The sequence below is a fragment of the Maniola hyperantus genome, chromosome Z (assembly GCF_902806685.2).
Source record: "Maniola hyperantus chromosome Z, iAphHyp1.2, whole genome shotgun sequence".
Classification (NCBI taxonomy): domain Eukaryota; kingdom Metazoa; phylum Arthropoda; class Insecta; order Lepidoptera; family Nymphalidae; genus Maniola; species Maniola hyperantus.
Window position 1 is genome coordinate 10,417,894 of NC_048564.1, and position 24,822 is coordinate 10,442,715.

Here is a 24,822-nt window from a genome sequence, read left to right on the forward strand (position 1 = left end):
CTGCACGCCCCCGACCTGTAGGACGCCGCCGGACTTGTTGCGAAGGCCACCTGTTAACACATGGAGGCCCCGTGAACCAGAGGTAAGTTTGCCATATTTCATTTTCCGCGCAGCCACTGCGACTTCCGCCATATTTGTTTTAGGCGAAAATAATAAACGTTTAGAAATATTTTATTCATTTTGGCGCGGATTTCAATTATTTCTTTTTCAAATTCTGTTGTTGACTGAGTAAATTGTAATATAGCTACAAGCGCGGGAAAACTAGATTAGTATTTACAAAAATATACTAGTGCTCTTACCTAGATCTCACCTAGATACATCTACTCAACCCAGGAAGACAATATTTATTCTGTGTAGGTATCAATCCTTCCAATTAACTGCCAATAATTTCTTTTGGATTTTGCAATAAGCCTGAGATCTATCAAGCCTTATATACTTTGATTTGGCTCACATAAAGTGTCGTGTCTTTTCTATAATGTAACAAACTAAACTGAAACTTTAATTGCAGCCAGGAGGTACCTTAAGGGCCCCGGGTTCGGGTTATCTCGTGTTAAGGTTTAAGGCTTACACTTCTCGGGCGCCGACAATACGTGTGTACCCATACAAAAGTATTCCGCTGATTATATATTCTTACTACTTCTTTTGGATTCTTTAAATATAGGTGTTCTAAATCTAATAGTGAGAGAGCCAGCTAGTTTCAGACCTTCCTTATTTAAAAATAACTGAAAGTTTCTCTGCGTATTGTCTCCAAAATTGGGAGGAACGTTTGTTTAGATATTTGTTTGGATCATAGTGGCTTTGGGAGATAACAGGTAATAAAAGTGTAAAAACATCTTACGTCAAAGTATACCTACAGACTAATTTTATTTCTGTTTTCTTCGGAATAGTAATAATCACGTCATGCATTGCCAGACACTTAGTAAAGTGGAAACCCCCGCCAGACGCCCTTAAACGTTAATAAATAAATAAATATTAATGTTTAAGGGCGTCTGGCGGGGGTTCCCACGATACTGTCTGGTAATGCATGACGTGGTTTCTAATACTACTCCGAAGAAAATATAAAAAAATGACTTTATACTTTGACGTTTAAGTAAGATATTTTTCATCTTTATTAACTGTTATCTCCCAAAGCCACCATGATTAAAACAAACATCCAAACACACGTTTCTCCCAGTGTTGGGGACAATACGAAGCGAAACTTTCAGCTAGCATAAAAAAGGAAGGTCTGGCATGCGCTGGTTCTTAGGTCATAAAATTATATACCAGTCGATTTGATCTTATCTCCTTATTATCTTTTTTTCATTCATTCGGTAGTGACAGTTCAACTGTCCTGTCTCTTTATTGACTGCGTTACCAACTTTTCAGCCTACGACTCGGTTTTACGCGCGACTCTTGTCTTTTTATGACTTATCTTCACATTATTTTTCTCTCCGTTTTCCTTCGGAAGAGAAACTTCCTTCTCTGTCCATCTTTCTTTGGTCGAACTGTCCTACTCCTTATTCTTGTGATGATTTCCTTCATCACGGCTCTTATTTTGTTTCTTATCTCCGTTCTCTCGTGAGCTAGTAAGTGGATGGGTTTTAAGTTAGCCAGCACGCGTTGTGCTTTTAGGGCTCTAGTCCGGTCTATAATGTAGAAAAACGGGCATGGCCGTAAAATTTTTGATTAAGCTTTGACCCTCACAACAGATGTTCCTTAAGTATTCTAAGCCTATCTTGACCGGGAAACAGGTAGATATCGGGATCTAGGAGTGGAGAGGGGAGCACAAAGGTTGCTGCCGCCTAACTCTCTTAAAAAAATCTCTACGATTATCTGTTTGCCTTTGAGGCAAATTGGGTATCATTTTCGTATAATTTAAGGATGTGGATGTTATTAATAGGTATTTACCATTATAATAGGAATTTTCTGTAAAAATCATGACTGAGTTTTTGTTAGAAAGCTTAAAACTTTTAAAAGAAAATAATTATAAAACATAAAATACTCAGATAAAGCTTAATTTTCAAGAACCTTGCTATACACAAAGTGAAATAAAGATCTTTTACGGGCGCAGCGATGGTGACTTGCAGCGTAGTAAACAAATGAGTTGTCACATTACACAACGTAAAATAATAATAATCCTAAAACAGGTACGGGTAAAATGGTTAGATAGCTATCTAACAAGCAGGTATACTATCACATACCAATCTTCATTTTTTTGAATCTTTTATCGATTTTTCAAAAATAAACTCTAAATACCTATCATAACATTATTTACTTTCCTATTAAAATAAGCTTTCAGGCCTCTACCATACAGAACATCATATTTATATTTCATGCCGCTTTATTACCACCTATCCATTTATCATAAGTTTCAAACTTTACACAAACGAGGAACTGGACACTGAATTTATGTGGATCTTAATACTAGAACACCAAAAAGTTGGGCTTTCATTCGTGTGGAATAAAATAAAGACGAGCTTTCTTAGCTATTGGTCCAATACCTCTCAACAATTGATTTCTGTGAAGATAATGAGTTCAATGTTACCCAAAAGAATTCAGTTTTCCAATAATCTTAGTCTTAAGGGGAAAGGAAGTGTCAAATCGCGAAAATGCTGTAAATTTGAAGAAAAAGATTTTCTTTCCTAAAGCATTAATAGCTATTAAATACATGTAATAAAAAACTTCAATTTGTGAAGATCATAATGACCTATATCACATTTGTTCAAATTATCCCGTTTTTTGAAGAATTGATGTTGAAAACATTGCTATGATCAACTTGTTTTGTTGTTTTTTTCTTTAACGGCTAAACGTGTTAAATTCAAACCATCACAAAACAATATGTTTAGGTTATCTTATCATTTTAAATTATTGGTTTAAAACTAAATGTTTTTCATTTCTTAAATAATCTAAAACGAACGGAAATTATTCATTTTCTTGCAGGCGCTAAATCCTGTCAGTAGCCTTTTGGCTTTCATGGCGGGCGGAGCTGCGCGCATCCATTTCTTCGTAAAATTACGCTATAAACTTATTATTTTTGAATGAAAGTTGTGTTTATATGTACTGGTAATGGTTGAATAATAAAATAGGGATTTATTTATCTCAAAATGAAGCCTGCTCACTACTCAAATTTATTTTAAAATTATCGTAGTATTACGTACTAGTTGTGAGGTTGTCATAGATTATGTTGACAGACAGTAATATTTTCTAAGTAAGTATTATACCTATGTGTCAGATCCATATTTGAATTTCATTTCATTTAATTTCATTTCATTTCAAGTGGCAATGAGCGCTCGTAATTCGAAAAGCCAATATATATTTACAAAATACGATCCCAATTCCCAAGGTACTGGAATGGCGACCTCGCACCTGAAAGCGCAGCGTTAGAAGACCCCCTCTAGGTGGACAGACGAATCAAACGAGTCACAGGGAGCCGCTCGATTCAGGCGGTGAAAGACTGTGCCATGAGGAAGACCTTATTAGAGACCTATGTCCAACAGTGGACGTCTGTCGGTTGATGATGATGATGATGATGATGATTATGCCTTTCTTCTTCTTCTTAAATTTTGAAAAAAAAAAATTTGAAAGCATCTGGCATAACCTGTTAACTTGAAGCCTTAATAATAATTATTAAGGCTATTTCAAATTAAAATAATATTTAAAACTAGATGATGCCCGCGACTTCGTCCGCGTGGATTTGGGTTTTTTAAAATCCCCTGGGAACTCTTGCGAGATAAAAAGTAGCCTAAGTAGCCTTCTCTGGAATATAAGCTGACTCTGTACTAAATTTCATCAAAATCGGTTAAACTGTTGGGCCGTGAAAAGCTAGCAGACAGACAGACAGACACACTTTCGCATTTATACTATTAGTATGGATTATAAGAAAAAGATTTATTGCCTCTCAGCCCTCTGAGAGACGTTAGGTTAAGTGAACACGAATTATGACAGTTCTGTGTTCTAGCGTAAGCTTTAGGTCTTCTGATAGCGTCAACAGTGACATTTCGGCTGCCTAAAATCCAAACCCTGTAAACGACATCAGACGAGATCGCAGGGAGATAATTTAATTTATTTTATTTTAAGACTAAGTATTTTCAGTAGATTGTCTAGTAGTTAGACTTTGTTAAATAATGCAGAAAAAACATTATTGTATGCAAAGTATTTTCCTTGCAAACATTTAACATGTACCTATAGTACGTGACAGGTCGAGATGGCAATCGGGGTGGGGACGTCACCCGCGCTATCACGCACCGGGTTAGCGTGGGGGCTGTGCGGGTGTGCGGGCCTTATACCCCGATTTCCATCTGTCATTTTCTCATCATTCATCTCGCGTACTATGGAGCTTATTGCCTTTCCTATTCTTACTTTTAATGCATTATTAAACGTCTTTACTGTTTTGATTTGGATTTTAGATCATGGGTTATGTTTTTAAAATGGTCACAGCGACTTACTAGGCTTTGAATTGGTTTTCTCATTGTATAAGGTGCACTTACTATATATAGCCTGCGACAGGTTGAGAGGGTAATCGGGATATAAGGCAAGGGGACGCGCCGTACACCCGCACGTCATAAGGCGCACGACTGCACCGGGTTAGCGCAGGAGCTGTGCGGGTATACGAGGCGTTCCCTCCCGTTTTTAAAATCCTGTGGGAACTCTTTGATTTTCCGAGATAAAAAGTAGCCTATGTCCTTCCCCGGGATGCAAGCTATCGCTGTACCAAATTTCGTCAAAATTGGTTGAACGGATGAGCCGTGAAAGGCTAGCAGACAGACAGACAGACAGACAGACAGACAGACGGACGGACAGACAGACACACTTTCGCATTTATAATATTAAGTAGGTATGGAGTATAGATATGGATGTGGAAGTATAGATTTTAATGCTGTTTTCCTTACAATAATGGGAGATACTATTGAAGTAAGAATTATGACATAAGATAACGATTTTTCAAAAAATGTCATTTACTGGGTTTCGATATGGGGCGGTCGGTTTAATCAGGTTCTAGGGTAAAAGACTCTAGTGAATAAACAAATCACAGGTTTTTACCATAAATAAAAACTACCAGGAATTAAACCAGCTGATACAAATTTTTATGAATAAGAGTTTTTAAGGGTTTCCGTACCATAATCGTAAAAACCAGCCAAGTGCGAATCAGACTTGCGCACTAAGGGTTCCGTACTTCAATCGTATTTTATCGACATTTTGCACGATAAATCAAAAACTACTTACTCTATCTCGTTCAAACCAATTTTCGGTGAAAGCAAACTTTCATGGTAATATCATCATATTTTTTTTTTTGTTTTATCATTCTAGTATTTTAGAAGTAACAGGGACACACACACACACACACACATTTTACCACTTTGGAAGTGTCGCGCAAACTATTCAGTTTGGAAAAAAATTATATTAGAAACTTCAATTTCATTTTTAAAGACCTATCCATAGATACCCCACACGTATGGGTTTGATGAAAAAAAATTATTCAGTTTCAGTTCTAAGCATGGGGAACCCCCAAAATTTACTGTTTTTTTCTATTTTTGTGTGAAAATCTTAGTGCGGTTCACAGCATACGTCTACTTACCAAGTTTCAACAGTATAGCTCCTATAGTTTCGTAAAAAAGTGGCTGTGACATACGGACGGATAGACAGACAGACATGACGAATCTATAAGGGTTCCGTTTTTTGCCATTTGGCTACGGAACCCTAAAAATGGAACCCTTATGGTTCGATTTGCTCCGTCCTTCCGTCTGTTTGTCTATCACAGTCGATTATTTCCGTAAGAGTCGGTTCCCACTTGTCGGTTGTCGGGCCCGGATTTTAATCGGATGTTCCAGTGGCAGAACATTTTATATGATGCACGCTTGACTAAAACCGATTTTGTGTTGGCGCCGACAAGAAATGTCGGGTGTTTGGCCAGCCCTCTACGTTCGGAATAAAATCGTGTCGGATTTTGCTCGCCTATGAGTAAGTATGACGCTGTTTACAAAGGTCCTAAGTGACTTATAAACTACTAGGTGATGCCTGCGACTTCGTCCGCGTAGAATTAGGTTTTTTAAAAATCAATCGTCAACTGTAGGTGTTACAATTGACGGTATACGACAAACATTCATTACTTTTGCCTCTATTCTCTCTCTCCCTCAGTCGAGTTTTTTTTTGTTTTTTGATCTTTAATATATAGAAGGAAAACGTGACTGACTGACTGATCTATCAATGCACAGCTCAAACTAATGGACGGATCGGGCTGAAATTTGGCATGCTGATAGCTATTACGACTACGACGACGATAGGTATATACCTATCGTCGTCGTAGTCGAGTAATATATATATACATATATATATATATATTACTAATATGGATTGTATATATATTGATATTTATAATAGATATGTATATGTATGATAGTTATGTATGTATTACTGAAACAGTTAGGTACTTATTAATTAATTATATTATATTGTTTTATACTACTTCATTTTTCTGTATTGCGTGTAAGTACTATCCAACACACCTAGTTTCTTCTTTCACCAAAGGTTGCCTGGTAGATTGCTGTGAGCAATAAGGCCGCCTTTGCATACAATCTTTTTTTCGTTTTAGTTTCTTTGTCATGTTATGTAATATTTTTTGTGTGCCTACGACGTAGGCATCCGCTAAGAAAGGATTTTTTGAAAATTCAACTCCTAAGGGGGTGAAATAGGTGTTTGAAATTTATGTAGTCTACGCGGACGTAGTCGCGAGCATAAGCTAGTCTTATATAAATTCTATTTGTGAAACTTGTCATCAGCTTCAATTTTCTTCTGTTCTTATCAATTTACTTTTCCAATTAGCTGTAAGTTTTCCTGTTAAATAAAAAAATATAAGTATAACAATAATTAATACCGCGCATTATTTTTGCTCTTTTTGATTATTAAATAATTTATGACTATAATATAGATACACAAAATAATAAAAAAATACTAAATGATGCCCGCGATTTCGTGGGCGTGGATTTAGGCTTTTTGAAAATCCCGTGGGAACTCTCTAATTTTACGGGTTAAAAATTAGCCTTAGCAGACAGACAGATACACTTTCGCATTTAGTAACCAACTTCCAAAAAGGAGATGGTTCTCAATTCGGCCCGTTTTTTTAAATGTATGTACACCGATTTTTTCGAGGTTTCGTATTCGTTCATATCCTGGAGTCCTTTACCCTAGTACGTTAAAGTACTAAAAGTGCGTGTTAGTAATTAGTATCAGCTGATCAAATGTCAATAAATTGCGCCAAAACCAAACGCCAAAACAAAAATTGCTAGTTTCAAGGTGAAACGGCAACTGTCATTAGCGAATCCAATTCCCTTAATAAGAAAATCAAAATCCACGAAGAGGCTGACGCTACAATATTACTTGGTACTGATGACGCTCTGGACACAAAAAATATAGTTCAGTCTGTATATACAGATATGGCAGAAGTAGTAAACATTTCCTGTGTTCAAAGGTTGTCGAATTAAAAGAATTGTAGATCCACATGGGCAAATGCAAACAGTATACTTATTATTTCACACCACTATATTGCCAATGCACTCGGTTAGTGTTTATCGCAAAAATCGATGAAAAATTCACTACAACTACGTCAGTCGTCAACCGAAGCTTAAAGTCATCATATAATAGCCCGTATGCATCCGCTGATGGTCACAGATCTCTTTTAGGTAGCGTCAACATTGCTTATCTTTAGCTCCACCGGGGGGTGCTCTATACTTATAATATAGGGCATCCCGATATGCGTATGTCGAGATACTATCCCCACTAAGGAGCTTACGATTTCAGCAGCTATCGGTTTTCCGACAAGCTTGACCAGCCCACTGCCAGTTCAACGTGCTAGCCTTGAGAGCCATATCGATTACATTAGTTCTTTGGCGAATTACTTACTTCATTTCGGAATTTCTTGCAAAGATATTCCGAGCATATAGCTCTTTCTGTAGCACGTGCTAATTGATTTGGGATTTGTGGAGTAGCCTGGCTGTCAGTATCCATGTTTCGTCACCGTAAGTCATAACCGGTAGGATACAGTGACTGACTTTTGTGTCAGGCATTGTATAAGCGACGGAAAGACTTAATAGAGTTTGCTAAAATTAGGGTCGAGGAGATCCGTAGAATAACTCAAACAGGTTTCATTGTGGATTACTACAACGGAACCTGCGACTCGTTTGATGTAACCATAATGGGTAGGGCACATAGTTACATCAAACGAGTCGCAGGGAGCCTCATTTAATTTAAAAGGACTCGGCTGGCGCCTAGTGTTTTTAAATTCACTTCGGGAGTCCTCGGCTTTGCCTCATCCTTCTCGGCCAGCAATTGCTTTATTTCCGGCCTCAGCCACTTCACGGTGGGATCAGGCTGCACTGTTGTCATATTACCATATGCAAATGACGCCAGGCCCCGGGCGCGTGTCTGTATTATTTGATTTATTTGTTAGACTGCACCTCAACGCAGCAGATATCGGACGTCCCGTGACGCTCCTGCTACAGGTGTATCGTAATATCGTTATCGTTCGTTCCGGCCGCACTTTCGCGACCTGTTGAGGTAGATTTATTTATTCATCGACTTTGGCTCCCGTGAGCCTACCGTGGAAATTGTTTTTCGCTTTGAGGAATATAGAAAACTCAGTTTTAAATTTTAAAAAAAGCGAAAACAAGAATTATGCTTGATTTTAAAAATTATAAAGTGTAAAAACTTCTTGTTGTACTAGTCAAAGTGTTAGTGTAAAAAACAGGAAAACTTTAACACATTTCATTAGTAGATTAACAAACTATTATTAAATTAAGTAAGTGTTAGTTGCACAAAATAACATTTCGTAGTGTTTACTGTAAAAAACTGTAGATAACTAAGTGTCTTTCTCTAGCTTTCAATAATAATATTTTCTCAGACTGTCTCACAGATCAGATTTAAGGCAATCGCGCTCCAACCTAGACCTCATTATTGCTTTTCATTAGGCTTGATTGTCGTCAAGCGCAAGCCTATCTTGAACTAAAAAATACTTTGAAGTGGTCTCTGTGAAAATAGTGTTAGTGTAAAATGTTCCAGCAATTAGGTGAGATAACAATCTAAATATAAAAAAGGAAAAGGTGACTGACTGACTGACTAACTGACTGACTGACTGATCTATCAACACACAGCTCAAACTACTGGACGGATCGGGCTGAAATTTGGCATGCAGATAGCTATTATGACGTAGGCATCCGCTAAGAAAGGATTTTTGAAAATTCAGCCCCTAAAGGGATGAAATCGGGGTTTAAAATTTGAGTAGTCCACGCGGACGAAGTCGCGAGCACAAGCTAGTAGTTAAGAAGTGTGCTAGTACATTTAAATAAAAACTAAGTTTTTATGCGTAAAATATACCCTTCTTGTTCTGAGACCCCACTACTGGGCGCATGTGTCCTGCCTTTTTTTAAATAAAAATCGCGAGCAAACGAGCAGGCGGGTCACCTGATGTTAAGTTGTTACCGCCGCCCATGAACATTTGCAGTACCAGAGGAACCACCAACGCGTTGCTGGCCTTTCAGGAATTTGTTGGTCCGCCCCTTGAATAACCTCATGTGCCCAGTAGTGGGGTAGCGATGGATTTATTATGATGATGATGATGATAGTGATAGTCTTTGATTTACGCAACACACGCCATGAAAGCTCATTTTTCCGATTTAATGAATTAATTATCATCAAACCGGTATAAACATATAAGTTACACTTACACTAACGACAGTTTAATTTAAACGTTAAAATAATACCGTCGTGAACTTACTTGTAAACTTGAAGCTTACCTTTGCAAAATGTTCATAAATTATAGCCTATAGTCTTATTAGTTAATCCTTCTTTCTATTGATGAAAATCGTATGCAAATCCGTGCTGCAGTGTATGAGATTAGTCCGAACAAATACAAACTCAGCGCAGCGAGAGACTTTATATTATTAGGTAAACATAAAATTAGCGGTTTTTATGAAAAAGTAAAACGATATTTCTTTTATGAAATTATGTATTTAATCAGTCAAAGTATTTATTATCTATACATTTTCCTTCCCCATTTGATAGGTAGTTCATTGATTCTATTGCTGAAAAAATTGTGGGACCGAGAACCAATAAAATCTTTGAATGTGGTTTGGACCTCATCGGAATTTATTTTTTTCCTTGCAAGAAAATGTCTGACTTCCGAAAAAAGTGGTAAACTGTTGGAACAAGATCCGGGAAGTATGGTGGGTGTCGGAGAGGTTCCAATCGTAGCTCCTTTAATTTAGCGACCGTCTGTCGTGACTTATAACGTTGTCCTGCTGCTCCAGTCCAGTCTCGATTGTTTAAGGGCTAGCTTTTCCATCATGGTTTGCAATTGTTCACAATACAGATCTGCCTTAATCATCTGGCCAGATCTTAGAAAGCTGGACTAGTACTGGTTCAACCAACACTCACCAGTGGCTTTTTCTGAGTCAACCTTCGCTTGGAACAGGATTTGGCCGATTCTCCTCGGTTCTTTCTGGGTTACAACCACTATGAGTGTTTTCGATAATTGTCGTAAATGATCCATCAGATTCCTAATTTTTTTGTAAATAAAATATAATATATGTTACTATATACAAGTGTTGCTTTATAGAGGAGAAAGAATTTTTTAAATCGGTTCAGTAGTTTTTGAGTTTATCCATTACAAACAAATATTCAAATATTTTCTCATATGAGATATATGATGATAAACCATTGCTTATTAATTCATGGTTTAACGATATAATATTACGATGTAAATAGCGTGTACGTATTACGACTAAGATAATGATATTGAATTAGAGATATTTCACCGCGATTAATAGTCTCAAGGTGACGGAAGGGCTGACTCGTTTTTTGCGCAAAGGATCAGCCTGACTGTCTAGCGTGGAAATACAGCCAGTATTCTTGGCACCATTCCACGCGGGAATAATTTCTACAATAATTAGATAAGGCAAGCTTTAAGTTTTATTGGAATACTAGTTGACCCGACTTCGTACCGCCTAACAGTTGATTCTTTATCAGGCAATTTTTTTTAATTTTTCCGTCCGTAAGAACCATCCTCGTACTTCAAGTAATACTATAAAAATGCTGTTCTCGAGATTTGCGCTTAGCAACACATTCAGCGATTCATTTTATATATAGAGATTTTCAACAAAAACAATTATTTAAAATTAAATTGTGCCTATATTTTTTGTGGTTTTGACAAAGAATCTCGGGTTTTATTTACAAAGAAAAGAGAAAACGCATATAATAACGTACCTACTGCAATTCGAAATATATGAAAAGGCAGATTTTACTTCAAAGTGCTGCTGTGCGGGCGGCTCAATAGAGCCTTTGTGTGGCTGAATATCATTTCATCCAAGCTGAATATTGACAAATAGGTACTAACTCTAACTAGTACGTACCTAGTCTGATTTTTAATTCCGTGGAATTCTGACTGTTGTCGTTTTATACATTGGGTGGATTACTGTACGTAAAACAGTGTTACTAGTTGAAATTCGATTTTCATCTTATAATAAATCATTGGCACCGATTCCGTTGTCTTTCTCTATACTAAATTTAGAGTATCTGCATCCTTTTCTTTGCTACCAATGCTTGCTTATAACAATGCTAAAAAGGGACAGAGCATGACCTTTACATTTAAAGACTCTAAATTTTAGTGCGCGCTACAAATATTAAACAGTAGACTCGCGACTGTGCGCTAAAATCACGGGTTTTACCATCTAAAATTAAATTTAAAACTGTCAAACTGCGTCTGTCCTTTTCATATTACATTAGTAAGAAGAGGATACGAATACTCTAAAATTAGGTTGTGCTCAGAATCAGTACCACTGCCGTACCTATTATTAATCGTCTCACTCCCAAATAATGCTAAATCTCTAAAAGTGGACACACTGACAGCAATAGAAAACAATAGGAGCACGTTCGAACATTCAATATGAAAGCCAAATGACATGATCAACAGAACTGCAGCTGACAAATGTATGTCTCAACTTGATAAAGATAAGATCTTATTCAACATAAAATTTAGTAATATTTAAGTGTCACAAATAATAATATTTTATTTTTAGTTTGTGTTCACATATGCGTTCCACCTTGGTCTGGACTGAAAATTTTATTCCGTGGAATTCTGACAGCTAATTAATTTGGGATATAATTGAACTTCAGGTGGTGGTCACCCTGTGTTTTATACAAATCAAAGAAATAACTCCCCTGATGTATAAAAATGACAACGTCAAAATTCCACCGAATAAAAAATACGTGAACGCATAGGTAACGAATCATCGAATAGACAGACAAAGAAACAAGCATTAATTCGTATAGGATAAAATTTATATTTTATATCTTATACAAGCATAATATACAATGTTGGTCAAGTTTGGATTAAGAGGAAATAGCTGAAATTGCACAATACTCCTAAGTCCAACAGCTCTACGACATGTCTACAGTCGTTCGTAGCTTCGTAGACGCAGGCAGCATCTTGAATCTTGACTAGGAAAACCGCACAAACATTCATTCCACAAAATTCCAATTTCAGATAGAGGGATTCGAATTAGCCCTTTTCCAGGGATTGCTAAAAATTGCTAAAAATGCACATAACTCCGAAAAGTTAGTATTTTACCACCCAGTAATCAAACCTCAAATCGAATCGATCCTCCAAATATGAGGCCGACCACAGCACGTCTTAACCACTAGGCTATTACCGCTTATTGAATTAATGTAATTTATGTAACACATGACTAGTTTTCCCTTTTACTCTTAAACTAAGCTTAAAGTTGATAATGTTAATAAATAATAAAAAAGTTAAGATTATGCGCGTGACTTCGTCCGCGTGGTTTTTCAAAATCTTATGGAAACTCTTTGATTTTCCAGAATAAATTACTAGCGGATTCCCGGCGTGTGCTACAACGCCAGAAAAAACTCTAAAACTATCTTATAATTTATTTATTTTATATATCCTCTCCAACTAAGCGTCAAGCTTGTGCTAGAAGTAGGTACGACAATAGTGCAACGGGCGGGGTTTGAACCGCCGACCTTGCGGTTTTTGCAAATTGCCTTCCTAATGATACTGGTTTGGGGCACATCGGTAGGATGGTTTCAAGGACTATAACGGACAAAGTAGGTAGAAACATTTATGTGATTTTATATAATAGGAGAATTGGGGTCAACAGACAGAAGCACGCAATGCTTTAAAAATCAGTAATGTAATTATTCAGGTTAGTATATTTGCTACCAACGACGTCAACCACAGATTAATTAAAATAAATAATAATAAATTTCTTATGTTCAAGAACATCAATTGTATGATATTCAAAGCTTTACAAAGTGCTCAGATTCAACATATTCTTGGAAAAGTATCCTATTATTGCGTTTATTATCCAATTCTTAGAAATATCAACAAACTTTCTATGCATGGTTTTGTAAGTGTGACGCACTTGTAGAATGTCGAAAAACTTTCAAGTTGTGCTATAAAAATACTTCTTTGGTTTTATTAAAATAAAAACATTTTAAAAACGCTGGAGTAAGAGACCATAAATGGCGATTAACCACATATGACATTTAAGTAACATTTTTCCCTGTCAAAATTTCTATTTAATGTTTTTTTTATTCATTATAGGCGCACGCTTGACCACGATCACACCTGATGGGAAATGATGATGTGGCCTAAGATGGGACGCGTTTGCCTAGAAGGTGCCTATTCACTCTTGTTTTAAATTATTATTTTTTATTTTTTTTTATTCATTAGCTAGTAATAAATAAATTAGCTACAATAACGTAGGCTCTTGGAGCAAAGCTGCACTTGTTGCTGATCTGAAGTTATATCCCATTGTAAAGTGCACTTAGCTTCCTCTTCGACCGGTCTTAGGGGATTGGTGGAAAACAAGCATTATATTAACTTAGCACTGTAAGCCAAAGACTTTCTATCAGAGTTCGAAAATGTGTACAAAAGTTTCTCCGCGTGATTATTTGTACAAATAGGTATATAGGTATAGACACATAACTTATAGGTAAGTTATGTGTCCATTGAACAACATTCGTCATCATCATCATCATCATCATTGTCAAACGATAGACGTCCACTGCTGGACATAGGTCTGTTGTAGGGATTTCCACGCGCCAGGGTCTTGCGTCACCTGAATCCTGCCCACCTAGTGGGGGAGGGTCTTCCAACGCTGCGCTTTCCGGTGCGAGGTCGCCATTCTAGCACCGGAGTGTCGGAATAATAACCTCCTTACAATATTATTCATACTTTTTTTTTAAAGAATAATAGCCCTGTTAATTATGACTAATATTCCCATTTCCCCTCCAATTAAGCGTAAAGCTTGTGCTAAGAGTGGGTACGACAATAGTGCAACGGGTGGGGTTTGAACCGCCGACCTTTCGGAATTCAGTCCGCTCCTTAACCGTTGAGCTAAACTTACTGATACTGATATTCATACTTAATATTATAAATGCGAAAGTGTGTCTATCTGTCTGTCTGCTAGCTTTTCACGGCCCATCCGTTTAACCGATTTCAATGAAAATTGGTACAGAGATAGCTTGCATCCCGGGGAAGGACATAGGCTACTTTTTATCCCGGAAAATCAAAGAATTCCCAGGGGAACCTGATACTGATACAAACGAAATGTTGGATATTTCTTTGTTATTTATTTACAACTCGATTCTTAATTGATCTCAACGATCTTTAACTTAAACACCACCTATAAAAATTGGAAATCAAATTGATCTCACGAGATTTGAAAAAAATATTGAAAAATGTTTGCATGTATCTATCTATTGCATACATGCGCAACAAAAAGTAATTTAAAAATGGCATCCATTTTTTATAATGTTTGAGAACAGTTATGTTAACTAGTTAGTTCTTATGACCCCAAGTAATCCCAGATATCGGCTTTTAGCTAGACGTAAGACCCTTTGTAGACCGCACTTGTCGCCCCACCGAGTCCGCCACTGGATTAGGCACATAGAATAGAACCGGTTTGATATTTTTCAAATCTAAAATAGTTATTGGATCATATTATCAACTAGAAGATGCCCGCGACTTCGTCCGCGTGGATTTAGGTTTTTTAAAAATCCCGTGGGAACTCTTTGATTTTCCGGGAGCCTATGTCCTTCCCCGGTATGTAAGCTACCTCTGGACCAAATTTCATCAAAATCTTTAAAAACCGTTGGGCCGTGAAAAGCTAGCAGACAGACACACTTTCGCATTTATAATATTAGTATGGATGTTATCATCATTTTATCACAGCGTGGGCCGCGATGCCGCGCTGCTATATGGTCAAGAAGAGCAATCAGCGACACGATGGCCCGCCTCCATGCAGTCCGACCGAGGCCAGTGTAGCTCCGCCTTGCTACAGCCCGGGGGAGGACTCGGCAGTCACCGACACAGGTTAGTACAAATCCCGAAAATTGATTATTTAAAGAACTAGCGATCTCTTATTTTTTGAAAATAAAATATAGCCTATGTCACTCAGGAATAATATAATGTAGTTCTCTACTGATGACAGAATTTTCAAAATAGGTTCTGTAGTTCCAGAAATTACTTCCTACAAACAAACTTATCTGTTTATAATATTAATCATTGTATAATACTGTAGGAAGCCAACGGTATGCAAAGAAATATTTTTTATATCTAAATTAAAAGAAAAAAACAACATTAAATTGAAACTACATATATAATAAATTAAATTAAATATAAAACCTCATCGAGACCACCACAGCGAGGCATTGTACCCAAGATGCTGGCAGTATTACCCCTTTGGATGGCCAAACTAATTTTTTGACCAAGGTAGCTGTCAGCCCTCGGGTCCTCGGTTGACTCGATAACCCTTTTCGAAATTTCCTCAAAAAAAGCTCGAGCCCTCGGGTCCCACGGCCCCAAGGTATCCACACCAAAAGGCACGAATATGAAGCTTCCATCGAGGTCATAATATAGTATGATATATAGTTTAGTAGATGGGCGCAAGCTCTGGAGCAAGGACATGCCCTAAGATGACCATTTAAAAAATTAAAAAATGTTCTCTGAACATAAATTTGAGAGCACAAGGTTTGCATTCAATGTAGGTTTATTCTCTATCCACAACATGTGCACTTTGAATGAGTCAACTAACTGCAAATGCCAGTATAAGCTTATTTTAAGAAGCACTCTTTGCGTGCTTACTAAGTGGCGTAAATGCTAGACCTAGTTTATATGAAAGAACATGTACGAGCTGTGAATGGGCTGCATTCAAGTTACGATCTACCCACAAAGCATATGAAGCACAAACTCGACCTTGCATAAAAGTTTCGGTTGTCACTAAAACTCATTAACAATAAAAATAAAAAGGGTTTTTAAATTGACGGCATCAGAAGACGTTCTTGACTACTAAAGAGGTAGGTACTCTCACACAAACGCAATTTTACTATACAGCATGTTCAGAAAAAAAATATTTCTAAAAACCTAAATCCACGGAGACGAAGTTGCAGGCATCAGCTAGCCCTTCATATAAAGACTATTATTGTTATTATTGATCACAATAATTAATACAGGATGAAAAAGCAAAATACACATTATGTAATTGCACACTATTTCACGAGATTCTGTCACGAGAGATGTCGGTATGTCTGTCTGTCTGCTAACTTTTCACGGCTCAACCGTTCAACCGATTTTCATGAAATTTGGTATGGAATTAGCTTACATCCTGGGGCGAATTCGAAATTACATTCGACACGTGGATTTTGTTGGTAATAGAGTCATTAATGTAGCCTTCAGCAACAGATGTGGATTTCCATCCGCCGTGCCGTTTTAAACTTGTTATGTCACCTCCGGCATCTACTAATATTGTGGCAGATGTTCTGCGAAAGCAATTTCCTGAATACAACTAAGGATTAGGAAGTTGCAAATAGCTAGTAATATGGTTATTACGTCATTGGGTGTTTTAATGTTGTCAATAAGCGAACTGTTTCAGAATCTTTTATAGAGGATTTAAAGCATGGGTGTTGATAAAAAACCTAAATCCACGCGGACGAAGTCGTGGGCATTATTACATTGGACATTATAAAATATTTCGTGGTGTTTCGTATTATTTCATACTTTAATTACCGTCTCTCTCGTGTCATTTGTTGAAATTGAACACTAATTGGAGTCATTAGAGTCTTTACTACAATATGTAGGTAGTGTAGAATATCATATGTAGGATAAAATGTAAAATAATTATGAACTTGGTAACAAAATTATTTTGAAAAATTCCCACAATTTTCCAATATTTCCAATTTTTTTTATCCTGCATTCATCTAATTCTCACGAAGTTTAGTTTTCTCAATATTTCACATATATCGCGTGTGCAATTACTGCACACGTTTTTGAAATTAAACGACCGCTTACGTCCGTTTATGCATTTTCATTTTTTTAAGCTTCGCGGTACCTACTCGTAGTACTGAAAGTGAACGCAAATTATTTTATTAAAATGTTCATTCAAAACAATCATCTACATATTATATATGCGTAGCAATAATAGCCACAAATAGAGATAGCTTATACCCTGAATTAATATACAGACTTTTTATCCCGGAAAATCAAAGAGTTCCCGCGAGATATTTAAAAACCTATATCCACGTGGACGAAGTTACGGGCATAATCTAGTTAGATAATAATAATGGAAGTCTGATTGCGTGTCTTTCTCATATTTTTAACTCTAGGCGGTCGTAGTCATTGATAATAGTTTTTGTACGTACTTGTGTATATATATTTATTAAAAATATATATATATATATATATTACCCATGCTAATCAGGACTAATATTCCCCTTTCCTCTCCAACTAAGCGTAAAGCTTGTGCTAGGAGTAGGTACGACAATAGTGCAACGAGTGGGGTTTGAACCGCCGACCTTTCGAAATTCAGTCCGCTCCTTAACCGTTGAGATATTGAGGCTCAAATTGAATGCATCAAAGAGGGCTACACTTGAATAGCTTGTATACGGTAGTAATAATATATCTCTAGAAGAGTTTGCAGTGGTTTGTATGGAGGGAACATTAGTTTTCCTTCAAAGCAATCTAAAATCAAAAGCAAAGCAACAAGTTCAAAGCTTCATAAACCACTAGATCGGTTTGCTTATGAACTTGTTGCTTTGTTTTTGACCTACATAATATGCTTGTCAAGCTTTTGACCGAGACTTCGCCTATGAGTAAGGGATGATTTATGCCAACACCTAGCAGGCGCTGGCCGTGCCAAGTACGAGGCGCAGGCAAAGCACGGATTCGACTCATCACGAACATTTTATTTGAAGCAGTTCATGCTTCACCGTGTGACGTCTGTGCACGGATGTGATGTTTTGAATCCGTGCCTTGTCCGCGTGTCGTACGTGGCACGACTCGTGCCTACCACGTGTTGGCATAAATAATTCCTAAGTCGTTTTAAACATTTCTTTAGATATATAGTAGCCTTGATCACTTATTGCATAGCATCATACTTGTTGGCAAAATCCCGTAAAAATCGATTCAGTCCCGCCGTAACCTCGACTCATGCAACTGAGTCGAACTATCGATAGTTTAAAATCATCGTATTATTCGTGGTACGTATGTCGTTAACCACAATATAAACCTACATTGATGTATGGTTGGATTTACACAAACACAATCGAACGATTTACTAATGAAATACGGCCACCGTCGGATCTGAATGGACAGCTATTTTGTTGATTGGTCCCTGTAAATCCTTGTTCTGTGGTTCCTGCGTTCCATCCTTGTTTGAAAGGTATGTCTTTTTGTGCTTACAGTATTTCTCTCTTTTTCCTTTCATTTCTTGATTGCTAACGATCGTGGTCTTGACTTGATACTACTCTCAAATGGATTGTTTGAACGATGCAAATTTTATATTTGAACCATGAACGATGTCAAGCCAGTCGTCAAAACCAGCAGCCCATGGAAATATATACCAATGCTGTCCTATGTTCCTCGGAAGAATGTAAATACCCAATCATTGCCATCATTATAAAATTAAAGAATTAAACAGTAGCTCTCCTAAATCAGCTTTTAACTCGCACTAACTAGAGCTGTGAAATGCAATAGAGTTATAATGGGAAATGGATTCAGATTGAATATCTACTACCTAGGTATATTATGTCGTTCCATTCTCGGTATCCGTACCTATACACATCTGAAAAAATACAATGATCAATAGTCTGTTCAACGTAACTGCCTTTGTTTGTACAAATACGTGTGTTTTTAGGGTTCCGTAGCCGAATGGGAAAAAACGGAACCCTTATAATAGATTCGTCATGTCTATCAATCTGTCCGTTTGTCTGTCCGTCTGTCCGCCCGTATGTCACAGCCAGCGTTTCTTATATCTTTTTTTTCTAAACTGAATAGTTTGCGCGAGAGACACTTCAAAAGTTGTAAAATGTGTGTGTGTGTGTGTGTGCCCCCCCCCCCCCCCCCCCCCCGTAACTTCTAATATTTGAACATTACATTTGATAACAGAATGATAAAACTAAAAAAATATATGATGTACATTACCATGCAAACTTCCACCGAAAATTGGTTTGAAAGAGATCTAGTAAGTAGTTTTTGATTTATCGTGCAAAATGACGATAAAATACGATTGTACTACGGAACCCTCAGTGCGCGAGTCTGATTCGCACTTGGCCGGTTTTTATGTTTTCATTTCAGATTAATAAATATTTTTGGTGTGTGGATCGCAATAGAGACATTGGATGTTGCGATTGCAATCACACTCTAATTTGATGATTAGTTTGCGATTAGTTTACGGGTCAGGATTCCAGTGAGTTATTAAATAAATAAATAATATTATTAAAAAAAAAAAATATTAGTTTTTTTTTAGGTTAATTCTCTTGATAAATCTAAACACGTTGTAACCTGTGTCCCCGCGAAAGTTTATTTTGAGACGACTTGCACCCCTCTTAGGGTTTATTCGTAGTGCGCTCCATACAAACGTAGTTTGACTTACATTTGAATACTAACGAATCCAACTTAATGAAATTTGTTCTAGGAACTAATTTCTGTTTAGATATTTTGTTCTTTCAATCTTTCAACTCCACTAGGTGGATGGACGACATCAGACGAGTAGCAGGGAGCCGCTGGATTCAGGCGGCGCAAGACCGTGGCATGTGGAAGTCCCATGCCCCTACAAGAGACCTATGTCCAGCAGTGGACATCTATCGGTTGATGATGATGATGATGATGAATCTTTAAACCCGTGTTTAGTAACCCGTTGTAACTTTAGAATTAGATTTTTACGGAAATCTGGAAAACCACATAGTATCTAAAACATGTCTACAATTAGTTTTTTTTAAAGAATATTAGCCAAGTTAATTGCTAACTAATATTCCCCTTACCCCTCCAATTAAGCGTAAAGCTTGTGCCAGGAGTAGGTACGACAATTGTGCAACGGGTGGGATTTGAACCGGCGCCCTTTCGGTTTTCAGTCCGCTCCTTTAACCGTTGAGCTATCGAGGCACTCTATAAGTTAATTAAATACTTACTATACGAACTATACTTACTAGTTAAATGAGAATGAAACTACGTTTGTGTGGAGCGAGTGACTGAGAGTCCTCTGTTAATTGTTCGATAAATATATTTTAATAATACTGGCTTTTCTGAGTGATGCTCACAATGAAAACTCAACGTATCCGGAGCCCACTTATAAAGTTAATATCGGTCCATCCGCTATTTACCTGATGTAAGTGGGTACATGTATATTATAGACACAGATTTAACAACACATCCGAATGAAACCCGGTTATAGCCTGAAGCTAAATAATTAAAATTGTTCGACGCTCGATTCGACCCACACCGTTCTCTCGTTCTCAAATTCTCGGCCATATTAAGATTCGGTACGATAATTATTCTCACCGGTAGTGTAGATAACGTATTCATATTGTACAATATCGTTTTTCGTTCATAAATAGAATAGGTACAATCAGGAATCAGTGACTGCGATACATAAATTTCGATCATTTAAATATATGCCTAATTTAATTAGCAGAAAGCTAATAATTTACGGTAATTACTATTAAATATTATTTTACAAATCAAAAATATCATCTAGACCACCGTAACAAGGCAGGGTGCCTAAAGATTATAGAAAACTAGCTGAACCGCCCCGGCTTCGCTCGGGTAGAGTTTAAAAAATTGAGGGGGAGGTTGAATTAAATTTTACTCTCCCAACCATCCTCGTACTTTAAGGAATATTATAAAAAAAGAATTAGCGAAATCGGTTCAGCTGTTCTCGAGATTTGCGATGAGCAACAAATTTAGTGATTCATTTTTATATATAGTTGCATATTTGTGCCTTTTGGAGTGGACCATGGGTTCGTGGGGCGAGGGTGCTAGATCCTTTTTTAAGGAGCTGTCATCGGAATCCACGGGGACGGTAGGGCTGGCAATAACCTGGCCTCGGTCAGCATATTAATCTGGCCATTTAACGAGGTAACGCAGCCAGCGCGTTCTGGACATCCTGCCTAATTACGGTGGTTGGGATGATATTTTTGATTTGTAATATAATATTATTTAATTGTTTAAGACGAATAGAAAATAATCCTATTGGTTTTAATACATGGCTTAAATAAATGTTTGTTTTTAAAAGGTTTTTTCATTGAGGATATTTTTATTGCAGTCAATAAAGTGATAATCTTCTAGACTTCTTCACGACTACATTCAGTTCAATTGGTTACGTAAAATGAAAGCCATGTTTAGCGAACAACTCAGTAGAAGTTGCTGAGAAATGCCAGATTTCCGTAAAAATGTCTAGTTGTAAAGTTTTATGGATGTAAAGATCGAATTACGGATGCAAATCTTTGAGCCCATGTAACTTTAAAACAACATACTGTAAAACCATAGACACAGATCGTCCTAGAACGTATCTACAAAACATTGTGTTTGATCGGTCAATATTCAAATGAGAGCCGAACTAAGTTTGTTTGGAGTACGTTACGAATAAACCTCTCTTAATTGTTACAGAATCACAAACGTTCGAAAATGATAGGACTCCATTTACATCACTATTCGAAAGAACGGCGGCAGACACGGAGGCCGCGCACGATCTTTTGTCGCTTGCGAACAGTCGACCACCGCCGCCGCCGCCGCCGCCGCCACCGCCGCCGCCGCCGCCGCCGCCGCCGCCGTCGCTCGCAGCCGAGGCCGTCGCCACGCTGCTGCAACCGCCCGAGCCACCGCCGCTCGTCCCAGTCTACACCTACACCATACAGCCAACTAACATCTTCATCGTCACCGAAGATCCTCCCGACTCGATGTATCCAGGTGGGCCGAATATCACACCCGTGCCACAATTCGAATATATGGTGGACCCGCAAGTGTACATGGTGGATCCGCATCTCGCATACCATCCTATCCCTGATCCTCAGATACAGTTCGTAGAGCCGTTGACGATACCTATTCTCGTAGAGACTGTGCCAATGCAGTTGACGCCGCAACCGCCTCCTCCCCCGCCTCCACCTCCGCCGCCTGAGCCGCAACAAGTGTCACCGTCTCCACAGGTACACTGTTCGAATTCAACATTCGAACCGGGAGAGATACGGCGCTCTGGCCAACCGAAAGATAAATCCGCAAAATACGATTGTAATGAATGTGGCAAATGTTATGCGACTTCGTCAAATCTGTCACGCCACAAGCAAACTCACCGTAGCCTCGATTCAGTTGCAGCAAAAAAATGTGAGGAATGCGGAAAAACCTACGTGTCAATGCCGGCATTGGCGATGCATGTTCTGACACATAAAATGGGATACATATGCAGCGTATGCGGCAAACACTTTTCGAGGCCTTGGCTTCTGCGCGGGCACTCGCGCTCGCACACAGGTGAAAGACCTTACGACTGCCCGATCGGTGGGTGCCGCAAGGCATTCGGAGACCGCTCCAATCTTCGCGCACACCTCCAGACTCACTCTGCAGACAAGAATTTCCAGTGTTGCCGCTGTGAGAAAACCTTCGCTCTCAAGAGCTATCTCGTCAAGCATCAGGAGACAGCGTGCTATCGTCCGTGCTAGAGGACGCAACGGCCGACGAAACGAAGCAACGAATAACTTCTCTATGAACTTCTATACATCTTTATATTGAAACAAACCAATTTATAAATTAGGCGATGACTATCTGGCGCGGCGATGATAAAAATGATAAGCAATAATTATGTACCTAATATTGATACGGCTCTTTCTATAATAAGTTAAGCGTATTTTTTCAATAAAAAGTTAATCCAGCTTCGACGGATTTAAATATTGTGTCAATTTATGACAAGAGTCTGCAATGTTATAAACGTAACGTAATTTATTATACGTAGTAATTTTTAATTAAGCATACGGTAAGTTAGCGCCACACGCGTGGCTTGTGACGATTTAGGTAGTAGTTACGGTGATACGTAGAGACTTAAAGAAACCGTCGAGCTGTGGTACAAAGAGAGCAATAAAGTATTGTGAATAGAAGAAAGTGATAGGTGCACGAGTAGCGTGCAATGCGTAGTAGTAGTGAGTAGGTCGGTGGACGGCGTCGCGCGTCGCGGATGGACCAAACTGTTGCCCGGCGCCCGGCCCGCGCCTCCCTCGCTCTCATCGTCACACCACCCCCTGCTTCACTCGGCCGCCGCAAACTGCAGTGTCGTGGCGGGACGCTACGCACTCTGGCGTCACGATCGACCGATCTGTGCCCGCCTCGAGCGTCACGACATCTAAAATGAATCATTTCGATCATCTTCTGTCGCACCACGACACTGCGTCAGAGTAATACGTTTGCACCATAATCTATACGAATATTCCCCGCTTTTCTTTTGCCCTGGTAATTGTTTGCTATTCTGAGTACTGTAACCAGAATATTATTTTTCAACATATAATGCTGAAAATTAAGCATATGTACTCGTATTTTATACTTTTATTTAAGCAGACATAAGGAATTGTGAATCTTACTCAAACTTTAACAAATTAACTAAATTCAATACAGAAATACTATTAATTAATAACATAGGTAATTTTTCCATTATAGCAACAACCTCATAAAAATATTTTAATTAAAACTCGGTATAGTTTTCTCAATCCTTTCGGTAAATCATTTTTTGTATCAAAGGCACATGTGGTCTTAACTCTACCTACCGATGTTCCTTGATTTGGGGTCGCATGGAGCGAAGCTAAGCATAGTGTCCTTTGAACTCCTTTCCCTCATATTATGTGGTAACCGAAATCAGTAACTAATAATATTATTAGGTACACGAGTTTTCTGCCGACATCTATAATATACTTTTATTAGACACAACGCTTACGCAATATATAACAGACTAACACTTGATTTAATATAAGAAAATATGAAAACATATTAAATAAATCATAAATTATGAGAATAAACAACATAATTTATTATGTTGCTGATTTATTAAATATCGTATGCAATTCGATATCAAAATCATGACTTGAAAAGCATTAGTCAAACAAAGTCAAAGTAATTGACATACCATATTCGCTATTTCTCTAAACAAAGTAACTAAACTAAAATAACGAAACTAAACTGATGCCAAATTTTAATTATTTAATGTGCGGAATTGACTACTTACAAGATTTTTATTTTATTTATCCCACCTTACTTATCTATTGCAGTCATTATCATCAGATTAGGCTGTTTTTGAAACCTTATAGCTATCTAAAAAATTCAAACATTTTTCACACGTAAGAACGTTAAGTTACCGTTTACTAGTAGTTCATTGTACAATATTAATTTGTTCGAAGGAACTGTAGGACTCGACTTATATTCAATGTAATGTAACAAAATTTATTTAGTAGTAAGGGCCTACTTTAAGGTGTTAGTGTGAGTTCAACCATCTTGGCAAGTTAGTATAGTAGAACTACATAGGTACT

General features: G+C 37.7%; 1 protein-coding gene across 1 annotated transcript; it reads left to right on the forward strand.

The window, feature by feature from the left end:
• LOC117995743 (zinc finger protein SNAI2-like) lies at positions 1 to 24,822 on the forward strand. The gene is made up of 3 exons (XM_034983735.2): positions 1 to 82; positions 15,224 to 15,364; positions 21,932 to 24,822. The coding sequence occupies exons 2-3, from the start codon at positions 15,235 to 15,237 to the stop codon at positions 22,972 to 22,974; spliced, it is 1,173 nt and encodes a 390-aa protein (XP_034839626.2). The 5' UTR covers positions 1 to 82; positions 15,224 to 15,234; the 3' UTR covers positions 22,975 to 24,822.

What these genes read in the sequence shown, in the direction of transcription:
- LOC117995743 (XM_034983735.2), top strand. Translation starts at nt 15,235, where the DNA reads ATGCCGCGCTGCTATATGGTCAAGAAGAGCAATCAGCGACACGATGGC. An exon ending in CTCGGCAGTCACCGACACAG is followed by an intron (nt 15,365 to 21,931) that starts GTTAGTACAAAT and finishes TAATTGTTACAG; the next exon opens with AATCACAAACGTTCGAAAAT.